The sequence below is a fragment of the Phoca vitulina genome, unplaced genomic scaffold (assembly GCF_004348235.1).
Source record: "Phoca vitulina isolate PV1807 unplaced genomic scaffold, GSC_HSeal_1.0 scaffold3, whole genome shotgun sequence".
NCBI lineage: Eukaryota > Metazoa > Chordata > Mammalia > Carnivora > Phocidae > Phoca > Phoca vitulina.
In genome coordinates this window covers 84,081,584-84,099,265 of record NW_022589706.1, presented here as the reverse complement: position 1 = coordinate 84,099,265, position 17,682 = coordinate 84,081,584, and the positions used below count along the sequence as shown (strand labels likewise).

Here is a 17,682-nt window from a genome sequence, read left to right as displayed (position 1 = left end):
GGCTCGATCTCAAGACTGTGAGATCATGACCTGAGCTGAAATCAAGAGTCGGACGCTCAACTGACTGAGCCAACCCAGGCGCCGCTGGTTTATTTCTTTAAGCCTCTGACTAAGTATTTAAGACAGACATGTTCAGAAATATTCTTTGTTTCTTGATTTCTTCAAAAGATATCGTTTTTTTCAATCACTTTTTCATAATTTAAAATCTTTTAAATTATTTTTATACTTTATTTCAAACTAGTTTTAAACATTAATGCGATTTATTTTTATTGATAAATTCTACTGTTTAAAAGGAACATTCTTCAGGGGAAAATGAGAAACTAATTCCAATAAACAATAACTAGAGATTTCTGAAATTTATTATAAAAATCAGGACTAAGCTCTTCTGACATCTTTTCTATGGGTGGGACAGCAGTCAATCTAAGTACCTTCCAGTGTAAGTTTCCCTCTGGTAGTTATTAACATTTTCTCATTATTCTTGAACATTATTAAATTTAAGTGTGATTTATTTATTTATTTATTATTATTATTTTTTATTGCCACTTGGGGTATAAGTTCAACCTCAGGACTCCTATATTCTGGAAAATTCTCATCTATTATCTCTTAAACAAGGGCTTCTCTATCATTTCTTTTGGGTTCTCTTATTGATATAAGTAAAATTTTGCTTCTTGACATAAATAAATAGGTAGGTAGATAGATAGGTAAATAGATATCTAAATAGATATGTCTATGTCTTAGTCCATTTGGGCTGCTATAACAAAATACCAGAGACTGGGTGGTTTATAAATAGCATAAATGTATTTCTCACAGTTCTGGAGGCTGAGAAGTCTAAAATGAAGGTGGTAGCATGGTCACCTTCTGGTGAGAGCTCTCTTCCTGGTTCATAGCTGGTGTCTTCTCACTCTATCCTTACAGAGTGGAAAGGGCTAGGGGTCTGTGTGGGTCTCTTTTATAAGGTAATAATCCCATTCGTGAGGGCCCCAGCATCATGAATTAATTGCCTCCCAAAGGCCCCATGTCCTGATACCATCATTTTTGGGAGTTAGAATTCATCAATATATGAACCTCGGGAGCACACATTCAGAGCAGAATAGGTAATAGATGATAGATAGATAGATAGATAATCAATATTGGATTTGTCTCTGGGCTGCATTCTGCATCTTCATCAATTCTGTCTTCAACCATGTCCAGGCTAGCATTTGAATGGTTTGTTCTTTTTTTTTTTTTAATTTCAATGACTGTTTTTCTTTTTATTATCTTCAAGGTTTCTAAAGGGTTCTTTCAAATACATTTTTTTTTATTTATCTTTAAAATCCCTTGCTCTTTGATGGATGTTACTTCTTCATTTACCTCTTAAAGTATAATTAACATACCAACTTTTGTCTGATTTTTTTTTTAAGATTTTATCTATTTTTTGACAGAGAGAGAGACAGCGAGAGAGGGAACACAAGCAGGGGGAGTGGGAGAGGGAGAAGCAGGCTTCCTGCCAAACAGGGAGCCTGACACGGGGCTCGATCCCAGGATCCTGAGATTATGACCTGAGCCGAAGGCAGACACCCAACGACTGAGCCACCCAGGGGCCCCTTTCTGATTTTTTTTTTAAGATTTTATTTATTTGTTTATTTGAGAGAGAGAGAAAGAATGTGTGTGCATGCATGCAGGGTGAGGGGCAAAGGGAGAGGGAAAGAATCCCAAGCAGATTTGCATTGAGAGTGGAGCCCAGGTCTTGGGGCTCAATCCCATGACCCTGAGATCATGACCTGATGATCTGAACTGAAAACAAGAGTCGGACGCTTAATGGACTAAGCCACCCAGGCACCCCAGTCTGATGGTTTTTAAAAATTAATTTTACCTGGAATGAATTCATGATCCTATTGTTGAGTACTGCCTTTCTCAGCCTTAGATTTCCTCATATGTTTTGGAATTTTTGTTTTGTATACCCATTATGAGTAGGAGGTATTTTCTTTCTTTCGCTATAGTTTTCTCACTATGAATGCCTTTCTCTTCTCTGCGCTCACCCTTTCTTATCTAGCCCTTTTATATTTGTCTTTACCTGACATCCTCAGCCTTCTAGACCAGATTGGTCCTGAACTAGCATTTCTGGACTTCTGTTGCAGATTTATGTTGTAGATATCATAGAGTTAGGCCTCCAACCAGCAGATGCTTACTTCATTTTCTGATTGAGAGATTATATCTGTATTCTTCAGCCTTTAAGCCAGAGACCTGGGTTTTTTTCAGCTTGTCTTCAGCATTTCTAAGCCACTGACTCTGGTTAGAGAACTCTTGAGTATTTATTCTCCAGAAATAGTACTTGTGGCCATCATTCCTATGTCTAGAACTGGAGCCCAGCAGGCTCATGGCTTTATCCCTGCTTTCCACTTTGCATTTCTGGTCCATTTCTAGCCTGTGGACATGCCCATTTCTTTTTTGAATACAAATTATTCTAAAAACTTTTTCTTTCTCTTTTTATAATTGACCTTATGTTCTGAGTAGAAAGAACAAGTCAGAACCTAAACTCATGGTGCCTACAACATGGTACTAATGCATTTTTCGTATGTATTATTTGAATCTTTTCAACTTCTTTGCCTCTTCAGGGCAGATATACATCTTATACATAGTCTATATCCCCTACTATGCAGACCACAGACATCATAAGTATATAGTTGTTGCTAACTACTTCTTAGTTTAAGTGATTTTGTTTAGAAAAGAAAATATGATTCCTAATCTTAAGGACATTGTATATATCAGAATATGTCAATATATTTCTGTGCATGTGTGTTTGAGTGTGTGTGTGTGTAAATAAGTATGTCTTTCATACCTATTAGGGTCCTACTGAGTTTATTTACCTGTTTATGTGATTCTCCTTCTGCTCTCAGTTTGGCCAAGAATATCCTGAATAGGATCCAAGAAATTTTTCTTTATTCAAAAAGAAAGAAAGAAAGAAAGAAAGAAAGAAAGAAAGAAAGAAAGAAAGAAAGAAAGAAAAGAAAGAAAGAGAGAGAAAGAAAGAAAGAAAAGAAAGAAAGAAAGAAAGAAAGAAAGAAAGAAAGAAAGAAAGAAAGAAAGAAAGAAAGAAAATTTATCTTTATTCCAGAATACAGAGAGAAATCTGAAATTTTGAATGACAATTTTGGACTCTGCTGCAAAAATTCTTCTCCTAACATTTTCAGTCAATTTTATTGCTTGATTGTTTTTAATCTCTTATAAAACACAGATGGCCACACTTATTCTGTGTAAAGGCTTGAGGGGAAACTAACTGGCCCATTGATGTTTCTATTCTCATGATAGTGTTTCCATGTGGAATTTGGTAGCTCAGGACCATGTCGAGACCTGGCTGGCTGCTAAGGCCTGTGCTGCTTGTGTCTTGAACTTTCTAGAGTTTGGAAGTCATCAGTCCAACTTAGAAGCTCATTCTTTAAAGCCAGGAGGGTCTGCATTTTCCTTGGCCTCTTTCTTCCAGCAAATGTTATAAGACCTTAATTCTCATTGTGGGCTAATTATTCTCTTCTATTTGCCTGAACCATAATTCAGTGGGAACTATTCCTACTCAAAGAAATGAGGGCAGAAATTATATAATTGAGAATAATGGCTTGAAAGCCATGAATGTCTAGAATCCTGTGTTAAGTCTGATACATACTAGCTTGGTGGTCTTTATAGGCAGTTCACTGGGAAAAAAAAGTTTTTTCTTCCACTTTCAAAGTGGGATCATCATAAAGATTAAATATTTACTGACTGACAATAATGAGCCAGCTCCTTAGAAAAATGAGACCTATTGTTAGTACCTAAACACTTTCCAATTAAAAGAGTATGATTTTAACTCAACTGGTTCTCAATTAGAGAAATTCCAATATATGAAAATTCATATTTAATAAAATAGAAATATTGTAAGGATTATTTCCACTATGAATATATACATTTAATTAATTGCCAACTAAATATTTTTAAGGGCATCACAATGGACCTGACTGAAGAGAAACTATAGTCATTTGTACTTAGTGCTTTTAATTATTAATATACTGCAACATTTAGAAAAAAAATTTTCCTAAGAAACATGAAATCTCAACACCACCAATTTGCAATTAAAGTCTTTCTTTATTGATGTTATCCAGGCAGGATGAATAAAAATTCTAAATGTTTAGCATTCTTAAGTAATGCTAGATGATTAGACATCTGGCGTAGGTTTTATAATTAAATGAGGCTTAAGAGTTATGCTGGTAGGATAATGCTGGCCTTTACAAATATCTGGTCCCTTTCTTGAAGTTGTTAAAAACAGTGATAAAATATGTAGAAATTATTTACTAGCCATTTTGGAACAGGAAACAAAATATTAAACCATGTTCAAAAAATTATTCTTTGTATTTTAGGCCCTCCAGGGAAACGAGGTAAGAGGGGCCGAAGAGGAGAATCTGGTAAGTCTCTCTTTCAGCTGCTCCTTGTCATTAATGTTTTGGTTAGATTCCTGCATCTGTTCCTCCTAATTAATGATTATATTGTCTTGCTGGAGGTTGCGCGTAAGCTTGTGTGTTTAAATTGCCTCTGCTAGACCTAGAATTTTTTTTAATCTTCTTATTTCCATCAAACTGTAGGTAGAAGTTTGGAAAATATTGTTGATTTGTTATGTTTGATAACCACTGGCACCCAATTTTGGGTTATTTACTGCGTCAGGTTAAGTTTGTCCTTTCCGCGTACAGTGGAGGGTTTCTTAGCTGCATGCAGTGTGGCGATACACCCGTGCTTCCGTCTCCACAGATAGCAAATGCAGGATCTTTATGAAAACATCTGCTTTGGGACACTGGGGCACATGTCTTGGAAACCTTTATTGTTATTTTATCCAACTGGTACAATTTTGTCATGCTTTTACTCTCATTCATTTCAAAATTTGGAATTTTTATTCCTCTTGTATAACCCTAGAATTTTAGTGATGACAGCAGCCTCAGTAATCAATCCAGCATTTTCATTTTGTAGTTGAGGAAATGGAGGCCCCAGAGCAGTCAGGTGATTCGGCCAAGGCTACGCAATATTTTATGAGCAGAATTTGAAACAGGACCAATTGTCCTGATGCCCACTTCAGTGAGTTTTTGCTTTCAGGCCAAATCTCTATATGTATCTTCCTCTTACCGTGCAAGGAAGAATTGATGGCCTGATAAGACTTCACATGGTCATTTATATTTTTGGAGTCTTAGACTTTATAAAACAAGCAAGACAGTAAGTGCACACACTCATTTGGATATTTGGTTTCAAAAAAATTTTTTTTATTTGAGTTTTTTTCTTTACTTTGAAAGGTAATTTAAGATTTCATTCTAGTGTACTAAGAAATGTTCTTTTCCAGTATTTCTTAATAAGTATTTATCAGTGTTAAAAACAACCAATTTCTAAGTGTTGAAGTAGTAGAAATACTAACCTACCAAAAAGAGCAGCAGATTGATTTGTTGTGTTTTTGCTTTTTTGTCTCATTTCCTTTTTTGAAAAAAAAAAGATTTCGAAGTAAAAGGAATTTATGAAAATTCAGTAATTTGGGCAGTATACTTGCTTAATTCCTTTAAGAGTGTTCTTGAAAGTTATCCTTAAACCTCATAATCTAAGTAATTGGATACTTGTATAGGTATCCCTTTCACCTTACAAAGTTTTATATTAGAGGATGGTTTATAAATGTGTTTTAAGGAATAAGAAATAATGAAACATTAGTGGAATCACATAATCAGTGATTTGATCTTTGTCAAAAGAAATACAAAGGATTGGGGGAAAAAAAGTAAAAATTTTGTACTGATGTGAAGTTTTATAGAAAAATTAAAAAGTCAGTTCCTAACTTATTAGCTACTAAAAACTTGTGTTTTAATAGAGTGTACAGTGTGGATATATTGAAATTTTCTAGACTTTTCCTGTGTTTTGATGAGAATACAAAGTTTTAAAGAAATATAAATATCAGGGTTTAGTCTTTTATATATTGCCAATGCTACTGAATGAAAAAACATTCTTAGAACAAATAATGGGTACATTTCCCATTTAACCATTTTACCAAACTCAAGAAAGTTATATATCAATTCTGTCTAACTGGGCTATCATAAACGACCAAAGATCCTCCTGATTCATATTTTATCTAAATTTTTAAGTATAAATAGGCCATCTTAAGATGAACCTCTCAGTAATTCATAGACAGACCTCAGGGAATCTGAACATTTTCCAAAATTTTATGTAAAATTTTATGTGCAGATAGATGTAAATGCACTTTTCTGATATGGTATCAAAGTTGTCCATGAACCAAAAAAAAAGATTAAGATTCATTGAATTCTAGATGACTTCATCATCTTGTATTTTGCTGATGATTATGACAATGCTTTCATTTTATATTTAATCTTAATATTTTGCATCTTCACTAATTCATCTCCCCCTTTCTCTTATTCTCTCCACCCCACCCCCACCCCACAGGTCCTCCCGTAAGTATTTTTGTTGCATTTGGGCTCTTGTACCTTAATCGGGATCACGTATGTTAAAACTTTGTTAAGGCATCAAAATATAGTCTATATTTCAATTAGAAAAATGTTACTGACCTTTGAAGAGTATTTAACGTTGGGAAATTATTTTTCTGGTACATTATTTTGGATATGTTGAAGTGTAAAATGTGTCAATTAAAAAAGAACTTTATTTTTAATACTATCACAAACCAGTTACTCTCCTGGGACTTTTGGAATAACTTATGAAGCTCCTGATATTAAATCTTTTCCTGGAATTCTGAGGTTTCTCTTGCAAGCAAATCCCCAAGCTATTTCGCACTTCTTTTTTCATCTGTTTAAACTTGTATCTGAAATATTTGCATTTGCCAGTCCACCAAATGTAGATGGCAACATGATCATGGAAATGATACCCCCCATGGGCTTGGTCCGGTACTCCCTCCTTAGGCAACACTCCCTTTGAAGTCCGTTGGAGTTTGCCTGCATAAAGAACATGAGATGGAGCCCTTGGAGAGTTGCACTTTCTTTTTTCTTTCCTTGAGTAGGTCAGAGCTGCAGCATTCCAGCCTGCTTTGCACTCACAGGAACAGATTATCTTGTCAGCTTTGAGCTAGATGTGTTTTTGAGTAATAATATCCTGGATATCTGTTGTCTGACTCCAGTGTTTGCATTGTCCACTGTACGTTTACGGTAGCAGTGATCATTGACATTGAGATATTTTCTCATCCCGAATAGCCAGTTTGCTCCAGGGTTCAAAGACTCCACATTGGCAACTTATCTAACAGGCCAGCATGGTCCGGGGAGAGGGGCTTAGCATATACTCGTTTACTTTATTCAGAGGAAGCATTGGCTTCCAAATATCTTTTGCAGTCTTCCTGCCATGTTCAAGGGTGGAACATAAATCATGTTAGAAGTGACTTTGCTTCTGTAACTGACTTTCAGCTCCGGCTTAATGCTAGGCAGATGGCATGGCCCAGGTCTAGGAGCCTTATTCTTTGGCTTCATATGTAAGCCTCTGTCTTTAAAACTAGAAGCAAGCCATTACTACCCAGAGGAAACTCTGGAAATTACAGCCAGTATAGAGTGTTCCAGGCTTTTGTTGGTGGGTGTAAGTATTAGACATGCCAAGAGGTAGTTAAATCTTTCTTCTGCCGTATGGTGACAGTCCGGGTTCTAGTATTTCCTCTTTGGTCCTTCAGAAGTTTCAGCAGCCACACAGCCCCTCCTTTCTTGGGGCCATCTATTAGTCCAGGTTCTCCACTAAAGATTTAATTGTTCTTTCCTTTCTTATTATATAAAAAGAAAATAGAACTAATATGTTTAAGCCCTGAGTACAGGCATACCTGGGAGATATTGTGGGTTCAGTTCCAGACTATTGCAATAAAGCGAATAACACAATGCTTATAAAAGTTATGTTTACATTATACTGTAGTCTCTTAAGTGTGTAATGTATTATCTCCAAAAACAAAATAAAACAAAAGGTACCTGCCTTAATTAAAAAATACATTATTGCTAAAAATGCTAACCATCATCTGAGATTTCAGTGAGTCATAATCACTGATCACAGATCCATAACAGATATAATAATAATGAAAAAGTTTGAAATACTGAGAGAATTACCAAAATGTGACACAGAGACACAAAGTGAGCAAATGGCGTTAGACAGGTGGTTCCTGTGGACTTGCCTGACGCAGGATTGCCACAAACATTCAATTTGTAATTAAAAAAAACCCACGGTAGCTGTGAAGCCCAATAATGTGAAATGTAATATAATGACCTATGTCTGTACGGCAAGTAATATTCTAGGCACTTCACACACATACTTTCATTTTGTCTCACATAAATCCTAGTGTTAACATTCCCATTGCTCAGTGAGGAAAAGACTCATAGAGGTTAATTATCAATAGTTGCACCTCTAGAGAGGGTTTACAAAGTTGGAATTATTTAGACGTGTCTGATTTTAAACCCTTTCCACTTACCACATTATCTCTATCCCTTATGAATTATGAATGTGTTACAACATGGATCATTGTCACACAGGTTTGTCAGGCTATGGTCAAATCATATTCCTTGATATAAGTAATTATATATAATAAAAACGTGTCTAAAAAATGTAAAGCAGCTGATCTATAAAATGAGCATTCATACTGTCCCATCTCGACAACGTTTTGAAGAAGTTATAATGTGTTTAGCAAACTGCATCAAATCCAAGAAATGAGGTATAATTATGAGTTTTAATAATAATCGAGTTTATAATTTAATAATTTTTAATAATTTAATAATAAATAAATAAATGAGTTTAATAATACTGACTAAAAAATAATTGAAGTCACTCACTTTTGAAAGATGAAGAACCATTGATTGTGAAAAAGAGGAAAAATATGTATTGATCATGTTATCTTTTCTAATACAATGGAGTCTTATAGTACTTGGGACCGCATATCATGGGAACCCTTATGGGTGAAATATCTTACAATGAAATCCTCTTGAGCCTCTAATTTCTAAACCCTTATATATGATTTTCAAGAAGTATTTGCCTTTTATCAAATTTAACTTTAGAGTTATAAAATATTTCCATTATATTTCTTGCATCTGAATAAAAATAAATGAACGGTGGCATTATTATGATTAAATAGGTTTACCAATGATATATTTATTGAGGTATAATATCTAATTATTGACAATTATAATTTGAAGTGACCATACTCATCCTAGTTTTGTTTTTTTTTTACTTATTTATTTATTTATTTATTTGACAGAGAGAGACACAGCGAGAGAGGGAACACAAGCAGGGGGAGAGGGAGAGGGAGAAGTAGACTCTCCCTGAGCAGGGAGCCCGATGCGGGGCTCGATCCCAGGACCCTGGGATCATGACCTGAGCCGAAGGCAGACGCTTAACGACTGAGCCACCCAGGCACCCCATACTCATCCTAGTTTTAGCATCATTTAATTTTATGTGTATTTTCCCCTTCCATTTCTTTTCCATGAACTGAAATCTTAAGTTTCTGTAATTTTATTTTTAGAGAAATTTTATTTTCCTAATTTTGTATTTTAAAAAAATATATTTAACCATCTTCATAAATAAGAAATTGGATGAAATATCAAAGCTTATGCTGCCATTTTAATGGCAGTTGCCCTTGCCTCCATCCTGTAAATTCAGTGTAAAGCACAAAGGTAGTCTGAGAAGTTCCATGGTCTTGCTTCTGGTGAGCAATCCGTGGCACAGAGCCTGTGCCAGAATCCTTGGCAAAAGTAAATTCCTCCAGCTCCTTCTAGCCATGAGCTTCTGTGGCCCCATGGCTTCGCATGTACAGAAAGATTATGAAGTGTAACCTGGTGTCCTGGTGTGTATTTTCTTGTCATTCATTTTCACTTGTTGTGAAATGTGCTCAGTAGTGTAAAAAACAGCATTCACGCACTTATGAAACAAACAAATAAAAGATTGATTGACCTGAGGGACAGTAACAGATCTCTTTTGCCACTAAGAGTCACCTTTTTCATTGCCCTTCTGAAATAATACCCTGAAGTAAATTTAAAAAAAAAAAGCATAATGATAAAATTTAATTTAGCAACCTTACATTTACATCTTCATTTGATGTATTTTGGAAAACTTGGATACATTACACTAGAATTATGTGTGGCTAAAGTGTTTTTTCTCTTTCAGTTTCTATGTCTTGCATATTGAGATCATTTATAATTTAAAGCTTGAAATACAACTTAAATTAGATCCCACATATCAATTTACCCTTTAGGAAGAATCTATTCAGCTTATTAACTCAGTTACCCATTTTGACAAAAAGATATCACTACCATAGGAGTCCCTACTATAAAAGGCTACAATGGAGTAATTTTATGATAACGTAATTTACTTTTACATGAATATCAGGTACTTTTTTCTATTTTCTTTTTCATAAAGGTAACATGTATTAAAACAGTGCTCTAAAGGAATCCATGAAAGTGCTTTGATCGCCTAGCTCGGATATTACGAATATGTTTGCTAGAATGATTTGCCTGACCGTTGTGTTATCTGATTGCCTATGGCATGAAATTGTACCTTCTATTTTGGATGTCTTAAAAATACATTCATATTTCAATAAGAAGCAAAAAGTAAGATTAAATTTACAAAGTGACTTCAAGTTTTCAAATGTAGCAAACTTTGCACTATTTTGGACCTTTTTTAGAATCAGTAGGGGATGTGGTTTCTCTGTCCTTTGTCCCCAAAGGAGATGCTATTCTAATATTCATAGGTAGCAGATTCAAACGAGTCCTATAACTGTAGCCAGAAAAGAGTCAGGAGACCTGTTTTAACTGGCTTTTTATTTGTATCAGTCTATCAAGCTGTATAATTGTGCTTGACTGACAGAGATATGATGTTATTGTTGGTAGCATAGAACCCTCTGAGGTGTGAAATACGATGCTCTTGTGCAGCCTGTTCTGTCCCATCTACCTTCAGCAATTGTCAACTCAATTTGAAGTCCAGAATCTTGTTGACAGATGAATGAAGCAGACTTAGCCAAGTTAAGCTTACAATGCTATTTCTGCCAATGTGGTAGATGAATTAGGAAAAGAAATCTCTGAGGAAATTTTAGATGAAAAACTCTGATATCTTTACTTCATATTGAAAAAAACAATATGACTTTTAAGTCAATAGTAAATCTTTTCCAGATACGCTAATAATTACAGTTTATGGTAAACTTCCTACCACGTGTCACTTTACAGACCAATTCTCATACCAGGACCGTGAACTAGAGATTTATTATATCCATTTTACAGACTAAGAAACTGAGGGTTGGGCAGGTCAAGTAATTTTGCCCAAGCACTCACATTTAGCAGGAAGCAGAACCAAAATTTGAACCCATGCCATCTCTATCTCTCTTCAAAGCCCATCCCCCCCCCCCATATTTCTATGTTTTTCAGGCAAGTAAGGTTTAAGATTTACCACTTTCTTTGCAAATACCTTCTTTATTGTGTCTTATCCTACCCTCTGTTATCTGCAGTTCCTATTAAGCTTTTCTTAGTTATTTGTAGATCTCCCATCTTCCATGTGCTCTTTCATACTGCTGGTTACTCAAGACAAGCTTATAAATCATCTAATTCACATCTAATGTGTGGTGATAATGAGCTTTGCCTCTGAGTGAAGAAAAATAAATACAAAATTGTCTTGGAGTATTTCAGCAAATGTTCCTTTAATTTCTTCTTTGTTATATTCCTGCTTAATTATTAGCATATTTTTATTTCTATTTGGGCTCAAAGAGAATGCTTTTGGATGTGCAGTGGCTTATTTTTTTTCTATAATAATAGGGCATTATTGTTGATAGAGCAAACCATTTATCTTATAGGAAGCAGAATCACTACAATATACTAGGATGGCTAGATAAAATTCAGATATAGTCACCATAACAAACCAAAGAAACAGACAAAACAAGCCTGGAAAATTAGTTTGCATCTAAAGGCTGTTTGGGGACAGGGCTATAATAGAATGACCATAGGCTGTCACAGATGGGTAGTTCATTTTGGGACACTGAACACAGGTTTGTCTCTTGGAACAAAAGGTAGAAAAAGAGGATATAACTATAATTCTTACAAAGAATAGATTCCCCAGTGTCTTTTTATGTCTTCTGTTTTGAGTGATTCAAGCTGCCATGTTTGAAGAGGGAACTGCGCTCAGTGGCAATTTATTTCAATGCTCCCTCTCATATTGTTTATGTGGATTTGTGCCAGATTAAGCAGAACTTTGGAATTCTTGAAAAGGGCAAGATAATGGGTAAAGACCCTCAAATTGAGGTAAATAAGGGTGTTAAAATTTAAAAAGAGGGAGAGAGGAGGAAATAGACATACAAAAATATTGACTGTTTTTCTTTGCAATGTTATTTTTTCTACTGGTCTATTTCTAGATGCCATCTGTTTTAGAATAACTGTACTTATTATAACAGACAGACCTTTAGATGTTAGTAGTTTACCACAATATACATTTATTTCTTATACATGATGAGGGACAATCTTTCCGGGACCCAGAGTGATGGAGACTGCTATCTTTCATCTGAGTGTTCTAAGGTTACCCTGAGCATAGATATGCAGCCATCAGATTAGAAAAGTAAGGAAAGAGAGTGAAAGGTTAGATAGAAGGATTTTCTTTGGCCAGCACTTGAAGTACAGGGTTTTATGGTTTATATCACTTTTGACCACATTCCTTTGGCAAGAGTCAACTTCCATCTTCACACGTAACTTCAAGAAAGATCAAGAAATGTAGCAGTGGGCTCAGAAGGAAAAGTAAACACATTTAGTGAACAGCCAATCTCTGCTGCCCTGTCTGGAAATAATTCCTTAGGAAATAGAAAGAAAAAAAAAAAGGAATAGAAAGAGCCAGAAATCCCCAGAGAGATGTACATAGGTATGTCACTTGGGTAATGATGTAACCTCTGTCTTATTGTTAAATTTTACAGAAGAAAAATATTCATCAAAATGATTATCACTAGAATGGAGCACCTGGGTGATTCAGTAGGTTGAGCATCCAACTCTTGGTTTTGCTTCAGGTCATGATCTCAGGGTCATGGGATCCAGCCTCAGCTCAGCATGGAGTCTGCTTGAGATTCTTTCCCCCTCCCTTTCCCTTCCCCTCTGCTCATCCCCCAACACAAACTCTCTCTCTCAAATAAATAAATAAATAAATACAATCTTAAAAAAACAAAACAAAACAAAACCTATTATCACTAGAATCCTTGAACAGAAAAAAAAAGTAAAACGGGAAAGTTTGTTTGTTTTTTTTTTTTAAGTTGGGCATTGGTTTATAAGAAGAGTAGGGTATTAATGCCAGGTCATGAGCCCCAGCTCTGCCCAGGTTACTTCGTAACATCATTGGTAATGAGGGCTTTTTAACTTTAAGCACTTGCAATATCTTTAAGCACCATCAGACTCTGTTATGGCTTTTTCTTTCCTCTCTCTACTGTCTCTCATGCCACTGAGTGACTTCATTACCTTGTGTCTACAACAATTCTGGGTTCAGGGTAACTTCCTCAACTAGGAACAATTCTGGTTGTCTATCTTGTTTCATATTCCCAATTGTTTCAGGTGAAAGCTTAATGTTTAGTAATACTTTTATGAAAAAAATGACTAATGTTCTTAAAGAAACTCTTAGAAGGTTTGAAAAGTAAACAACTGTCACTCTTTGGTGGGCAACAGATGATTAAAACCAAAGAGAGTTTAGATGTGGATCCTCTCTCCCAAAGATACTTGGTAGAAGAAATAAGAGAGAGCTAAAAGAGTGTTTCTTTTTAGATTAAAAAATAAAAAACAGAACAAGTAGCACAAGACAGTCAGAATTATTAAAAAGTAAGCAACTTTTTTTTTGCTTTTAAAGTTTTTGCTGTCAGTTGCTGATCAGATACCTGCAAACCTTTCAAATATCCAGTCTACACACAAATGGGGTGTCACATCACTCTTTCCTGTTTGACTTTCTTGTGACCAGATACTCATGTTGCTGAATTCCTAGGACTGTCTGCCTATGCAGGCCTGCAGATAGCTTCTTGGACAAATTGGGGAGGTAGTTATATGACCTCCCCAATCATGGATTTGTGGGGCAATAACTAGCCCTGGTCAAGAAAGCCACTCTAAAATAAAGTGCTGTTAGAAAGCAGTTTGGACTCATTTTGAATGTTAGCACTTTGAACAAGGTCAAACAAGTGATTGAAGGGTACCTCATTGTTTCCTTGTGAATGTCTATACACTCAATAATCTTTGTGGAGCATGTGATTACAGAGAAGTCCTCAATGTCCCCGTTCTTCCAAACTAGCTATTTAAAATGCTATGATTTCCTCTTAAAAAACGGTGGCTCCTGCTTAATTTCTGATTATGTGGACATCATGAAGATGGCCTACATTTGGCCTCAGTTGACTAAGTGACCTGTTTGATTTGAATAGAGTCCTAGACTATAATATAGAAAGAATTCCCTTATCTAGATGTCCAATGAACTTTAGTTCTTGCTTTGGTGAAATTAAAAGACACCAAGTTGTGAATCTAAAGTGTCTGAGGTCACCTAAATGTTCATACGATTTTTAAAAAAATCATTATGAATGCTGTTTTTAATGCCTTTTTTATTTTCACAGGTCCCCCCATGCTTTCTTGAGATTTGCTTAGGGTTAAATAAAATAAAGCTTTTTCTTATTTTCTTACTTGCTAATAATTTCAGTCTCAGAAATACATATACACCTCTAGCTTTTATCTCTGCAGAATTTTTAATTAGAAAGTATTTCTTTATGGTCAAGGAAATGAATAAAGGATGGAATCAAGATATAGAGTCAGGAGATACTTTAAAGGGTTATTAATAATTAGCTAATACAGTTGTTTAAAATATAGTGCTGTTTATCACTGATTCATTCATCAAACTCATATTGAGTACCTAATATATGCCATGCCCTCTGCTAGATATGGTGGTGATAAAATAACAAGATAAGGTACAATCTTCAAGGAACTTAAGAGTCTAGTGGAAACAAAACAAACAAGAAAATAGCAATATTATGTGAGAAGAAGTATGCTCCAGTTATGTCCAGGTACAATAGGAGAACAATAGAGGGGTAAATAACCCAGATTTGGGTGGGGAGGGGATCAGGGATACCTCTGGATCTATGATAAGTCAAGGAGTTGTTGACGTGAAAAATTTAAGTAATGCAATGTTTTCAGGGAGGCTAGCATTTTCAAAGACTTTGAGGCACAAGACAGAATGGCATTTGGGGGAAGCTGCATTTTAAACAGGTTGAAATGTAAAGTTCAGGGCCATAAATCAAGAGAACAGAGATTGGAGTGGATAAGGCTGTGAAGGACCATGCAGGCCATGCTAAGTCATTACCCTGAGAGTATACAAAGTCTGAAGGATTTAAGAAGTAGGGAGGCATGGTCAGATGAAGATTTTAGGACGTTCATTCTTGCTAAAGGACAAGGGGACAAAAGGGCAGTGAGAGATGATTAAGGTACTGTTGCAGTTATTTAGGTGAGAAATATAATGGCTTGGAGAGAAGTAGAAATTGGGATAGATTCAGGTGCTATTAATGAGGTAGAAATGGCAGAAATTATGACTAGATGTAGGGATGAGGAGGAGAGAGAAGTGGGGGTGATTCTCAGGTCTTGCTCTGGGCAATAATAGTGCAGGCCACTGGGACAGGGAATAAAGAAAGCAGAGGAGGTTTGGTCTGATGGAGAGTTATAGATGCATATGGGACATCCAGATGGAAGCATCCAGTAGCCAGTTGGCTATGTTGTTATTCCACTCAGGGGAGAGGTTTGAGCTGGAGTGAGAGCTTTAGGAATAATGAAGTGGTTGTAGGAAAATATAGCTGGTTGTTGAAGTGATCGACGTTATCAGGCTATTCAGCTCATGAAGATGAGACCCTCTCCCACTCTCCTTTAGAGTTAGTCATTTAAGAAATAGGTGGAAAAATTGGAGCCCTTAAAGAACACTGAGACAGAGTGCTTAAGGAGATGGAGGGAGAATCAGTACATACTACAGTCAAGGGAGAAAAGGGAAAAGTCTTAAAATGAAGAGAGTGGTGAACAGTGTTAGATACTGCAAACTGGCAAATAGGATGAAGACTGAAAAGTGTGCACTGTGTTTACCAATACAAAAAGCCTTGGTGCTGCTTTTCAGGGCATCCCCAAGCACATTAATTAACATCACTTTGTTCCCTGACTATAGTCTATACCTATCAGCCATTTTGCCCAGAGGGGGTAAAATGGGTATAATACAAATCAACCACGAATGGAAAACTCATGTATCCTCGGGACAGCACATGTTATTAAAATGTCTCTTTTGATTATTCCCACAATGGGAAATATAGCTTTGGATGGAAGATACACGCAGTGCCAAGTTGTAACTCACAGCTATGAGTACAAAGGAAGGTCTCTCATTTAGTTTCTCCCTCCATCCCTCCTATCCTTCTTTTGTTCCTTAAATTATTTAAAAATATAGTCAAACAATGAATCATGGAACACTACATTAAAAACTAATGATGTAATGTATGGTGATTAATGTAACATAATAAAAAAATTAAAAAAAATAAAAGATATCATAAAAAAAACAAACAAAAAATAAAAATAAAAATATAGTCCCTGTCTCAGACAGCTTCTAATTTGGTTGAAGAGACTAGTCTTCACCTCTGTTTACTATTTATTAACCATACAAGTCACTTTATACTTAAATGCCAAATGAATGAGACAGATAGTCACAGCACTAGTTCTGAATGAAGAAATTCTATTAAGCATATGAATGGCTAGGAAAATTGGAACTTGAGCTGAGACTTGAAAGATGGGAAATAATTGGATTGGTGAAGAAAGAGAAGGTGGCCTAAGAGGTGGTAATGAACCATTGGAGAGGCAAAGGTGTCTGGAGTAGATGGCTCTTGATAGAAGTAGTAGAGGTTATTCTGGAAGGACTGGTCAGGATTCCACACGGAGAGCCTTGAATGCCAGACTTAGCAGTATATGGGTTTTCAATTTTAATAGAAAAAGCTGTAGGCAGTTGGTAAGCAATAAATGAAAGCTTATTTAGAGTGACTGATCTGAGAGTAATTTGCAGGGTAGCTACTGGAGGAAACATGAAGAAAATCTAAGATGGGCTTCATCTGAGAGAAGTTACCAAAGAAGAGTTATAGGATTTATAGAATGAATATGAGGCGTGAACCAGAGGAAAAGTGAAGGATGATTCTGCAGTGGAGACAGAATAGGACAGCTTGGGAGCAGCAGCTCAAAAATGGAACATTTTATGGAGGAAAAAGATGTTAGTGTTGAGTATTTTGAGTTTGAGTTATTGGTGTGATATCTAAATGGAGGTAGTTAAGATTTTAGAAGATACCAAACTCTTCTCATTGTGACCAAAAATGATCATTCACTTGGGGCTATATTTTCTCTACTCTGTATTGCTGGCATGGCTAGAGTGATGCTCCAGCAAAATGGCAAACAAGATAAAGGCTGAAAAGAATCCACTGCGTTTTCCTATAAAAATGGCTTTGGTGATTCTCAAAGTTCTCCAGAGAAACAGAACCAATAGAGTATCTATCAGACAGAGGTTTATTTTAGGGAATTGGCCACATAATTGTAGGACCTGGTAAGTCTGAAATCTTTGGGCAGGCCAGCAGACTGGAAACTGAGACAGAGTTTCTATGTTACAGTCTTGAGGCAAAATTACTTCTTCTCTGGGAAGCCCCAGTTTTTGCTCTTAAGGCCCTCAGATGATTGGACAAAGCCC

General features: G+C 35.9%; 1 protein-coding gene across 4 annotated transcripts in view; it reads left to right on the top strand.

Annotated features, from left to right (window-relative positions):
• The window catches only part of COL25A1 (collagen type XXV alpha 1 chain), a 467,924-nt gene that overhangs the window by 244,626 nt on the left and 205,616 nt on the right, over nt 1-17,682 (top strand). For all 4 annotated transcript variants that reach the window (XM_032400984.1, XM_032400983.1, XM_032400982.1 and 1 more), the window contains exons 3-4: nt 4,365-4,409; nt 6,427-6,434. In XM_032400984.1, the coding sequence (XP_032256875.1) occupies nt 4,365-4,409; nt 6,427-6,434 (53 nt within the window). The remainder of the gene's footprint in view (nt 1-4,364; nt 4,410-6,426; nt 6,435-17,682) is intronic.